Source organism: Peromyscus californicus, unplaced genomic scaffold, assembly GCF_007827085.1.
Source record: "Peromyscus californicus insignis strain IS unplaced genomic scaffold, ASM782708v3 Scaffold_20__1_contigs__length_68692818, whole genome shotgun sequence".
NCBI classification, from domain to species: domain Eukaryota; kingdom Metazoa; phylum Chordata; class Mammalia; order Rodentia; family Cricetidae; genus Peromyscus; species Peromyscus californicus.
The window spans coordinates 64,592,450-64,605,256 of NW_026294503.1; the positions used below are offsets into that span (position 1 = coordinate 64,592,450).

General features: G+C 46.3%; 1 protein-coding gene across 2 annotated transcripts in view; it reads right to left on the reverse strand.

Moving 5' to 3' along the window:
• Lima1 (LIM domain and actin binding 1) overlaps positions 1–12,807 on the reverse strand; it is a 107,397-nt gene that overhangs the window by 66,240 nt on the left and 28,350 nt on the right. For both annotated transcript variants that reach the window (XM_052748948.1, XM_052748947.1), the window contains exon 2: positions 1,791–1,932. In XM_052748948.1, coding sequence (XP_052604908.1) covers positions 1,791–1,909 — 119 coding nt within the window. In that variant the 5' untranslated portion in view covers positions 1,910–1,932. The remainder of the gene's footprint in view (positions 1–1,790; positions 1,933–12,807) is intronic.

Sequence of the window (12,807 nt, forward strand, 5' to 3'; positions counted from 1 at the left end):
GCCTTTTGACCTGCTGAGCTATTTTCCCAGCCCTCAAGGAATCTTTAGATCGGGAAAGTCGATGGGCCTGACATAAACCGTTAAGTCCCTGAGGTCTAGGATGAGGGCTTAGGAGCTTTTCATCTTCCGGTGTCTTACTTGAAATGTGTTTGTTTTCTTTCTGAGTGAGAATGGTTTTCTTTGCCATCAAATTGCAGCAATAGAGACTGTACAATGGAACCATAAGGGCCGACTGAGTCTGGTCCCCTGCTGCACTCCACCGTGGGAGATAACTGAGGTCAGTGTTTGCCATGTGGCAGGCGTGTGAGGGGACACTGTGGATCACAGAAACTTCCTGTTGGTGTTTCTTCCGAGATACCGCTCCTAGGAATCACGGTCTTCACGCCTACTCTACCTTCTCACAGGAGCAGCAGCTTCCTGGTAATCAACCACTAGGGCAGTAAGCTACCACCTGTCCTGGGCTCCGCCCCACCAGTGCAGCTCTGTCTGCCATCACTGCCGTGTGTACGTGTACGGACCATCCCTTTAGCATGTGTGCAGCACCTAATGTATACAGTGGGACCTACTGAGTACAGCAGGACCTCTGTGCTCCAGCTACTGTTGTCTTCACTAAAGGTACAGATGCCGAGAGAGCGGGAAAAGTCCTCAAGATGAAGACCAGTGGAGGGGGAGCAAATATTTTCTTTTCTTTCTCTCCCCCGACCCCAACAAGACAAGGTTTCTCTGTGTAGCTCTGGCTGTCCCAGAACTCACTCTGTAGACCAGGCTGTCCCAGAACTCACAGAGATCCGTCTGTCTCTGCTCCAAGTACTGGCTGCCACACCTGGTTAGCAAATGTTTTCTCATTTTCTTAAGAGGTCAGATGTTTTAGACATTTGAGGAAACGGTGTCTGTTATATCCAGCATCTCTGTTGGTTTGTGTGACAGCAAAGACAAGCTGCACATGGCCGCCTGTGGTTCATAAACCCTGGTTTGCTAAACCCTACTGCCTATCAGACACTTGAAATGCTACAGGTATCACTGATGAGCTCAACTTTACATGTTATTTCAACTCTGGTAGGTGGGGAATGTAGCTCCAGGGATGGAGTTCATACCTAGCATGCATAGGGCTCTGGGTTTGACCCTTAGCACTGAAAAATGAAAAGTTACACTTTTTTCCCCCCTACAGGGCATGGTGACTTACACCAAGAAACCCAGCATTCAGGAAGGAGGTTGAGGCAAGAGATTTACTCATGAATGCAAACCCAGTCTGGGATATGTAATGAGTCCCGGGCTACCAACCTAGGCTGCAGAGCAGGGAGGAAAAACCTTACGAAACAGCACACTGGGCTTGGTGGCACACAACTCTAACCCTGCGAGGCAGAGGCTGGAGGTTAGGAGGACACAGTCACTCTCTGCTAAAGAGTGGGGACAAGGCCAGCCTGGGCTACAGGAGACCCCATCGCAGTACAAACCCGCAAACCATTGAGCGAACAAAACAAAACAAAGCACCTTCCTGGACGGCCGCTCATCTGATCCCCACTCCGTTCCTTTGGATTTGGTAACCGTTGGCTTTATACTTAGGGGTGTTATCAGTATCTTTTGTGTGTGTAACATTTTCTTGTCTTCAGTGAAATAAAAATTCAAAGATGGAGGGAAGGTCCCCTGATCATTAACATTCTTTTTCTCTACAGTGCATAACATCCAGGGGTGCCCAATCCAGCCGTTTTACATTGCTTCACCAGTTCTCCTGACAGCGGGTAGAGCTTGCTCAAGACAGATGGTCCTCTTGGACCAAGATCAGCACTTACTTGGAGAATATTTCCACAATCGCCGATGACTTGTTCTTGTTGACAAGAGAAAGTTCTTTGGCCGTTACTCTCAATGACAGGGAAGTCCACTGCCGTCTATTAAATGGAGTTGATTCCATCTTGTCTACAGACTCTAAAATACCTATGGAATGGAGAAAGGGAGAACAAACGTTAACACAGGACAGGATTCCCAGCACTCAGGGACGGGCAGCAGGATGAGCGAGCACGAGAGCCCGAAGCAGCAGCCACAAGCCTCTGCTGCCTTCCCGAAGCTTGGGTGACCTCGGTCAGATGAGTCAGTGTCTTTGGGGTGCAGTTTCCTGTAAAAGGAGGTCAGAACAGATGATCTCTGAGGTTCCTTTTCAATTCCATCATTTATCACTGGCCCTACTGTGCAAATATCAGTTGGCCTTTTTCTGAACTTAAGTCTGTTCCAAAGTCACATTTGCAGTGAAATCTTCCCCTCTTTGGAATAACATCCTAGGAGAGATGCAATCAACATCTCACGAGTCAAGCCCAAACTAGTCTCTGCCGACGTCCACAGGGCTCTCTGTTCTGTCTCTCCCTCCCTCCTGTCTCTCTCTCTGCCTTCCTCCTTCCTCCCCTCCCTCTCCCCCCCTCCCCCCTCCCCACTCTGTCTCCCTCTCTCTGTCTCCCCTACCTCCTCTCCCTGTACTCCGGAGTACTGACCTCTGTTATCACTGTGATTCCAGAGACAGAGCTAGGGACGCTCTAAGAGAAAGAGCGAGGCAGGCTGTGATGGTATTGCAAGTTTGTTACTTTGAATAAGTTACATTTGGGGGCTGGGACACAGCTCAGCCCTAGGGAACTTGCCTAGCATGGGCAAGGCTCTGGGCTCCAACCCCAGCACTGCCAAGTAGACAAGCAGATAGATACAAAATGTTTTACATTGGTGGAGTCTTAGGGACAAAATCCTTAAACAGAGTATGATAACCCAGGCCCTGACAGAAGAAACTCCGTTCCCTCTCATGCGTAGGTCCTAGCTTGGAATTTTTAGACTTCTGTGTTTAAGTTGGAGTGAGTAGCTCTAGGGGCCAGGGGGCAAGAAAGGGGCCGGGAAAGTTATGTGTGAGTATGTGGTGGTGCGGGGTGCGGGGTGGGGGTGTCTTCGGTGGCCGGACACAGATGTAAAAGAGGATTACTGCATGAAGAAAGGTTGAAATAGTGATGAAAGGTTTGGGGGAGATGGGGGATGTGGGGGTGAAGAAGAGGGCCAACCAAAAAGGAACCTACTATTTTAGAAACTTAAAAAATATAAGTGGAATTCCCCATATGGGTGGGTCAGGCTGCCCCCAGAAGCTACAGGATGTTCGTTTTGCTTTGTTTTTAATTTTTATTTTATGTGCACAAGTGGCTACTTTGCCTACATGTATGTCTGTACACATGCGCATGCCTGATGCCATGGAGGCCAGAATGAGGCACGAGATCCCCGGGAACTGGAGTTACAAATGTGTGAGCTGCCACATGTGGGTGCTGGGAATCAAACTCAGAACCTCCACGAGAGCAGCAAGTGCACTTAACTGCTGAGCCATCTCTTCAGCCCCAAGAAACCATAGGTTTTTAAATGAAAATCCCAGTGCCGGGTACAGGATACCTCCCTAGGAGTAATGGTCAGTGAGTTCCTAGAAGCACCTGAAACGACACAGGCCAGCACCACTGGTCCTGGTTCCCCTCCGGAATTAGCTGGTAAAACCCCATTGTTGAAGATACCGGACACTTAGGATGCAGGAAACAGAACTACAACTGAGCTGGCCGCTTCCTCCCTGCTGGCCCCAGTCACAGTTCTGGAAGGGGCTTTGCAGGCCACTGGGGAAGAAATGTCATCAACTGTCTTACCAAGCCATGGTACAACACCAACCCACCAGGCAAGACACGACTCGTGCGACGGGGCAAGACCAGGAGTGGGGTGGGGGTGGGGTTTAGCCAATCACTTTCTGAATGGATGAATTCATGTCTGGTATTATAAACTTGGGCAAAAGCCTCTGGCTGGGCTCTAGAGGGAATGCACTACTGGCATTTTGTTGAATGGGCAAGAATACAAACTGCCACAGACCAGTGCTGGTCTCAGTCTGGGTCAGAGAAGCGTCTTTTTACAGAGGGCAATGGTTAGTGCAGAGGCTTGTCAAAGTGTTGAGAATAAGTGACTACTAAGTAGAGGCTTCAGCTCTAAACTGGACATCTGTATTTCACCCTCCAAAACCAGGCAATGCTGTGGAAGAGGAGGAGGAAGAATGTAAGAGCCAGAGGACAGGCAGAAGGGCTATCAAATGCTGTCGTCTGGCTGTGCCGCAGCTATTGAAATCATGAGCACACAGCAGCTGTGGGGACCTGCAGGAAAAAGACAGGGTATGACGCTGCTGAGATGATTCCATGGGTAAAGGCACTGGCTACCAAGCTGACAACCTGAGTGCCATCCCCAGGACCTGCATGGTGGAAGGAAAGGACTCCCCAAAGCTGTCCTCTGCTCACAGCAAGCATGCATACACCCCTTCCCGACGCAAGCAAACAAAAGCCAATAGATCGATCAAAAAGATATAAAACAGGAAAGGAATTGGTTGGGGAGAAGCAGAGGAGCAGTAAGAGCCTGAGGATAAGTGAAGGTAATGGGCATGAACGTGATCACCACACACTACACAGGACATGATCACCACACACTGTAACAGTACATGATCACCACACACTGTAACAGTACATGATCACCACACACTGTAACAGTACATGATCACCACACACTACACAGTACATGATCACCACACACTACACAGTACATGATCACCACACACTACACAGTACATGATCACCACACACTGTAACAGTACATGATCACCACACACTGTACACAGTACATGATCACCACACACTGTACACAGTACATGATCACCACACACTATACAGTACATGATCACCACACACTGTACACAGTACATGACCACCACACACTACACAGTACATGATCACCACACACTATACAGTACATGATCACCACACACTGTACACAGTACATGATCACCACACACTGTAACAGTACATGATCACCACACACTGTACACAGTACATGATCACCACACACTACACAGTACATGATCACCACACACTGTAACAGTACATGATCACCACACACTGTACACAGTACATGATCACCACACACTGTACACAGTACATGACCACCACACACTACACAGTACATGATCACCACACACTATACAGTACATGATCACCACACACTGTACACAGTACATGATCACCACACACTGTAACAGTACATGATCACCACACACTGTACACAGTACATGATCACCACACACTACACAGTACACGATCACCACACACTACACAGTACATGATCACCACACACTGTACACAGTACATGACCACCACACACTACACAGTACATGATCACCACACACTATACAGTACATGATCACCACACACTGTACACAGTACATGATCACCACACACTGTAACAGTACATGATCACCACACACTGTACACAGTACATGATCACCACACACTGTAACAGTACATGATCACCACACACTGTAACAGTACATGATCACCACACACTACACAGTACATGATCACCACACACTGTACACAGTACATGATCACCACACACTACACAGTACATGATCACCACACACTGTAACAGTACATGATCACCACACACTGTACACAGTACATGATCACCACACACTGTACACAGTACATGATCACCACACACTACACAGTACATGATCACCACACATTACACAGTACATGATCACCACACACTACACAGTACATGATCACCACACACTGTAACAGTACATGATCACCACACACTGTACACAGTACATGATCACCACACACTACACAGTACATGATCACCACACACTACACAGTACATGATCACCACACACTGTACACAGTACATGACCACCACACACTGTACACAGTATATAACTGCAGAAAATGTTTTAACTTAGGTCATCTCTTTAGTTTTAGTATCTTCAGATGAAAACCAAGGATAACACTTGTCTTTCTAGGATTTCACTGTAGATTTAAGGAGATAATATATATTTGAAATATTAGGCATACTTCAGTACTGTGCAGAATGTTTTAAGTATAATGAACTAGCACTGGCTCTTACAATTATAAAGCCTCCTAACAACTGGGGAATGTATGATACATTTAAATTCAGAGGATAAATCCCCTACACTTAACATTCTCTTCTGGAATCTCTTCGATCTGTAGAAAGTACCAAGTGTACCCTCAACATCACTCAGTCCCCACCTGCTAAGCTTGTGGCTGGGTTTTCTTGTCCTGGTAATTACCAAAGGGGTTACAACCTTTTTCCAGAAGAGATGAGCTCAGAAACAAGTCAATACTTCCGTATTTGAATAGGGAAAAATTACAGATCAAAGAACTGTTCTCTTGACAACCACAGAGCAGAACTGGTCTGCAGAATGGATTCGTCGGAACCACCCTTAACAGCCTGGGCAACAGCAGAATGCGGTGTGCCGACCGAGCATGCTGGAGGCCTCACAATGCAAAGCAGATGACAGATAGCGTCCCGAGACAACGCTGCTTCCCCACAGGCAGTGCGCTCTGTCCTTCCGTCGAAAGCCTTCTCTGAAGATAATACAGCTTTGTTTTCGGTGGAAAGGAGCACCACACACTGTAACACTGGAAGGGAGCACCACACAGTGACGCTGAGGAGCCTTGGCGTTGAGAGATGGGTGCATTCAAGTATAACCGCTGGTTTCACCACTTAAAGCTTGTGTTTGGGGTTTTTTTCCCCTCAGACTTAGCTTTCTTATTCATAACAACGGGATGAATAAGAAGAAGAGGAAATGACACTTCTACAGAATAGGTCAATAGCAAATGGGACAGCTTTAAAAATGTCTCCTCTTTCTGGACAGAACAGTGATACTACTCATGTGATCTCAACCTGAATACACCAAATGACACGTGAGACGTACTTGTGCATCCGCATCCCAGCCTGTAGCTGACGACAGACTCATCAAACACCATCAGCATTTCCTCTAATGAAAGAAAGGCACGGGAGTGACATGCAATTCAGCTGAACATCAAGATGGGGGCTACGGCTAAGCCAAATTTAGGGAATGTTGACCAACACTTGAAAGACAACATTTGGAAAAATTATGCTTCCAATGTGGGCGTGAATATAAATGTTGTCAGTTCTTTAACAATCATGGATAAAAGAGGGAAAAATAAAGTATGTTCTCAAAGCTGTTCAAAGAAAAGAAAAAAAGAAAGAAACAGAACCAGATGCAGTTGTGCAAGTCAATAGTCTCAATTATTTCAAAGGCTGAGGCAGGAATGTTTGAGACTTGCCTGGGCAACATAATAAGATGCCATGTAAAATACACCACACCACCACCACCACCACCACCACCACCACCACCACCACCACCACTCCCCCTAGGTATTCATATATCAAAGTCTGGCTAAGTAGTTCTCTGACTGGCCTCAAACTCACAATCCTCCTGCTTCAGCTTTCCAAGTGCTGGGATTACAAGCATTTGCCACCATGCCTGGATATATTATTTGGGGAAATAGAGATAATAAAGTTTTAAAAAAAAAGCAATTCCTAAGTTCAAGTTTGTGATTTTGATTGCTTTTGTCTAAAATGCAAAGGAGATTTGTACTACTCACTTGGGTCTAAGGTTAGGAGAGACACACCTTCCAGCCAAGCAATGAGCAGATTGTACCTGAAAGACGGACAGAGAGCCCCCTTCTCCAGGACTGCTCCTCATCTACTGACTCTCTGGACATCCACACAACTACAGCACAAGGCAAGGGCGTGGTTAGAGGCGGTGCACACCTCTGGCCCAGTGGGAGGAAAAGACATCAACTCGACCGGGGATGTGCAGGATGGAAGGATGTGAACGAGAGGGCAGAAGGAGGAGCGTCCATCTGAGGTGGGAAGGGTAACGCCAGTGTCTGAGGAAGCGGGTGGGATTCTAGGCAGAAATGGACGGGGTGCAGCCGGGCTGGGAAGAGTTGTGAAGACCACGCTGAAGAACCGGGGCCATATTCCAACAGTGGTAAGAACTAGCGTATGAGTGAGCAGAGATGGCATCTCATCTTCATGTGTACGACCCTTAAGGCAACTCCCCTCAGCTTTAACAGTCACATCGACAAGAAAAGCGCCGTGCCCTGCAGCCTGCGCAGGTGCGGTCCAGAGTTTCTCAAGAGGCAAGCAATACATGAACACCATGTTTTAAACGATTCTTTTAGCTGGGTATGGTGGTGCACACCTATTCTCCCAGCACTGTAGATGCTGAGGTAGGAAGATCCCTGCAAGTTCTGGGTTACAGAGTGAGACCCTATCACACACAAAAAAAAAAAAAAAGAAAAAGAAAAAGAAAAAGAAAAGGAAAAAGAAAGAAAGAAAGAAAGAAAGAAAGAAAGAAAGAAAGAAAGAAAGAAAGAAAGAAAATCCAGTCAGTGTTGGGATGTAGCTAGTATGTGCATGAAGCCCTGGGTCCTGCCTCCAGCACTGTACACAGCCAGGGGTGGTGGCACTCACCTGTAATCCTAGCACTCGAGAAGGGGACTAGGAGGATCAGAAGTTCAAGGTCACCCTCTGCTGTATATAAGCTTGATGCCAGCCTGGGATACGCAAGACTCTGTCTTATGAAAAAGAAAAAAAAAAAAAAGAAGAAGAAAAAAGAAATCTGCACCAATGTAAAACTTGCTAAGAGCCAAAAAAAAAAAAAAAAAAAAAGAGTTAGGAGTATTAACTTCGGCCGGGCGGTGGTGGCGCACGCCTTTAATCCCAGCACATGGGAGGCAGAGGCAGGCGGATCTCTGTGAGTTCGAGGCCAGCCTGGGCTACCAAGTGAGTTCCAGGAAAGGCGCAAAGCTACGCAGAGAAACCCTGTCTCAAAAAACCAAAAAAAAAAAAAAAAAAAAAAAAAAAAAAAAAAAAACTTGCTAAGAGCAACAAAGACAAATCTAAATTACCAGAAGATACTAGAACTGTCTGAGTGAGAGGCAATCCACGTTTACGGTAGCATATGTGGGAACAGAAGACAGGAATAATTTTAAAACTAACTGTCCAGTAAGAGGGACTTAGAGTAGGAGATGGAGTCAAAGCTAGCATTATCAACCGGACTGACCGAAAGGCTGAGTGTAAATATAGAAAAAAGAAGGACCAGTTTTGATTTTAATTAATTAATTAATTAGTTCATTTTTTTTTTTTTTTTTTTTGAGACAGAGTTTCTCTATGTATCCCTAGCTGTCCTGAAAATCACTCTGTCAAGCAGGCTGGCCTTGAACTCAGAGATCCGCCTACCTCTGCCTCCCAGTGCTGGGATTAAAGGTGTGCACCACCACCACCTGGCTTTAAATTTATTTTTATCTCTAGGTGTATGAGTGCCACATGTGTGCAGGTGCCCACAGAGGCCAGAATAGGGCATCAGATCCCTCAGAACTGGAGTTACAGGCAGTTATGAGTTGCCTGATGTGGGTGCTGGGAACCAAATGCAGGCCCTTTGTAAAAATACCCAGTGCTCCTAACTGCTGAGCCAGCTCTCCAGCCTCACGACTACTTTTGTTTGACACAGGATGAGACATACATATAATGAAAGAAAATCCAAAGGACACACAAGAAAACTACCAATCCAAAGCTTAGGTTAAAATCCAGACCACTGAGGGCTGGAGAGACGGCTCCGTGAGTAAAGAAAGCAGTTTCCACACAAGCCTGAGGACCTCAGTTCAGAACTCCAGAACGCACATGAACTCGGGAGCAGCAGTGTGCATCTACAATCCCAGTGTCCCCGTGGTGATGGGGGAGGCAGAGAACGAACAAGAGAACGTAGAAGCGTCAGGGTCAGGAAGCTTGGCCTGTGCAGTGGCAAATGAGACTGTGTTCCAAGGAGAAAGGCAGACTCTGACATCATGATCCTCCTCTGCCCTCTGCTCCTGTGCCCACACAGGCGTCCCCATGCAACACAGACTTTCTTACAAAGAAAGGAAGCAAGCGGAAGGTCCCAGGGCTGGGCATGGGTGCTCACTCATGCATCCCAGCATTTGGGAAGCTAAGACAGGAAGACCAGCCTAGTTTGAAGCCAGCCTAGGCTACGTGGCAAGTTCCAGACGGCCTGGCATATACAGGGAGGGGAAAAAAAAAAAAGCCAAAGGAACTCTTGAGAGAAACAGAACATTTGAAACAGCTACTTTAGACACAGCAAAAATCTCACTTAAGCCCCACAGTCACTCAAATAAGATTGGTTTATTAATATATGTCTATTAGGTTATTTATTTGTATTTTATGTGTAAGTGTTTTGCCTGCATATACATATGTATACCATGTTTGTGCCTGGCCTGCAGAGGTCAGAAGAGGGAGCCAGATCCCCTGGAAGTGGAGTAATGGACAGCTGTGGGCCACCATGTGGATCCTGGGAACTGAATTTGGGTCCTCGGAGACAGCCACAAGTGCTCTTAAACACCGAGCCAGCTCTCCATCCCTATTAATTTACGATTATGAATCTTAGAGTCAGATTTATTAAATAATCTTACAAAGTTAATCTAGTTATAAAGTAGCAGAGCTGGGTTCAAATTCATATGTCATTTGGTTCCAAATTCTATTTTCTTTACATCAAAAGTCAAAATGATGGTAACCACTTTAGCCAAGACAAAAAGTTGATCGCTAAGAAGAAAGATCACCTCAATTCACTCCTGAACCACCTAGGTGCAAACTCATACAAATTGTTTTTCAGTAGGAGGTGGGTCAGCAAGACAGCTCCGTGCATAACGGCATTTGCTGCCAAACCTGGTAACCTGAGTTTAAGGCCCAGGTTCTACACGTAAGAAGGTAAGAGCTGACGCTTGCAAGTTAACCTCTGACTTCCACACCTTCGCCGTGGTGCATGCGCGTGTGCGCACCAAGCACACATAAATGTGATGAAAATGTATTAAAGGCCACAGTGACAACCACGGATTGCTCCCTACACACGTGGATTCTGCATTGGTGGAATAAACCAACTGAGAGCCAATAATATTTTCAAAAAGTCACATTTGGCAGGGAACGTTAGTGCGTGCCTATATTCTCAGTACTCAGAAGGCTGAGGCCGGGGCATGGTTAGGAGTTTAAGGCCAGCCAGACCTGTCTCAAATACAACAGGAAACCACCACAGAAACAAAAACAAGCAGTGTTGCACCTACACTGGGTGCTCAGACTTGGGTCGTTACTCCATGATCAACAAACACAGTGTAACTTTGCACTGCACCTGTCGTGTTAGAGGCCATAGACAGTGTAGTGATGGGATGAGGCACACTCAGGTTATACAGAAACACCACACGATCCACATAAAGGGACTTGAGCTGTCAAGGGACAGCTGTCTTTTTCTCAGAATGATGATCATCAGAGGCAGTCATCCCTATTCCTGAGAGAAACCTAGTTAACCCTGGCCAGCAGGACACTGTCTACTGTTAACAGGGACCTCAGTTTTTATGGGCTTGCATTAAAGGTGCTCTCCACCTATCCAGTCTGAGTTGAGTCTCATTTTCAGACTTCCAGATATTATTCTACTGATACTTCACCTGTGAGGAAGAGTTGCTGGATTAGTGGATGGTTATGTGTAAGGGTTGAAAGAAAGAAACGGATATAGATATGTATATTTACATATACATATGTAAAAAAAGTCACCGAGCCATCTCTCCAGCCCTTATTCAAACTCTTGACATAAATGCAAATCAAACGAAAAAGAAAAGAAGAACACTTAGTAACTTGAAGCCAGGTGTGGTATGACAGGCAAGCCTTGTAATACCAGTGCAGAAGGTAGAGACAGGAGGATCACGAGTTTGAGGACAGCCTCATCTAAGTAGTGAGGTACTGTCCATGTCCCCAGACTAATCCTATAAACCACAAACAAGAAACTTCACTTACATACACAAAAGGCGCAGTGTTTAATGGTTCAGAAACATGACAGACAAGTCTACAGGCATGTCGGGCTAGTCACAGTTGTTGGGAGAGCTTCAGCCGTCTGCAGAAAGAGGGACCTAGACAATAGGATGATTGTAACGCCAACCAAATTCCCAGAGTCAACGAGGATGCAGATGTGTCAGGACAGAGTCACTCAGGCACATGTGGTCCCTCTTTCATCCCCTTTTATGGACATTTCGTATAGAAGGTGGTTGTGTAACCGAGAAGCAATGTCACTCGTGGAGCTGCTAACGGAAGGATCGGGACTAAGGTTACACTCTCCGAGTGTGCGGCATTGTGTCTACATCCGTTTACTGAGCCACACTTTACCATGGCAGGGATAAAATATGGAAGCAAACAAGCACTCTCAGACACAGTCTTCCCCGCTTCAGCCTACGTTAAGCAGAATAAGTGTCTCTACCTTCCAGTTAGACTTTTTCTTCACCTCTCGACCTTGTGCTAGAGAATGAACCTTGAGCACACTAGGCAAAGGCTGGCTCTGCCTTTGAGCCACAGCGCCCAGGTCCCCAAAAGACAATTCATCTTCCCCAGAACCTGTGCTCACCTCCGTCCCTGGTTTTCTCCCTAAGGTGGGAGCTATCTCTGGTGAGTATGTTTCTGTATCTATAAATACATACCTGAACTTGTACATAGCTTTTTAAATTATTTTTTTAATCTTAAGCTTCCCCCCACCCTCAGCTGCTCTAGCACAGTCGAATTACAGCCCCACGTGATTCACGTTGTCACCTTCCATCCATTGCTCTGGCCTTGCTCTGTCCCCAGTCATTTCCCCAGGATCACTGATCTGATCGTCAAAACAAGGACCACAGCTGGAGTTGGTGGTGCACACCTTCAGTCCCAACACTCAGGAGGCAGAGGCAGGTGGATCTCTGAGTCTGAGGCCAGCCTGGTCTACAAAGCGAGTTCCAGGACAGCCAGGGCTACACCCCTGTCTTGGAAAAAAAAAAAAAAAAGACCTTGTTTAAAAAACAATAAACTACAAGTCAACAAAGCTAGTCCTGTCAGATGATTGCCAATGTGCAAGTGTAAAAGCTTCCTGCC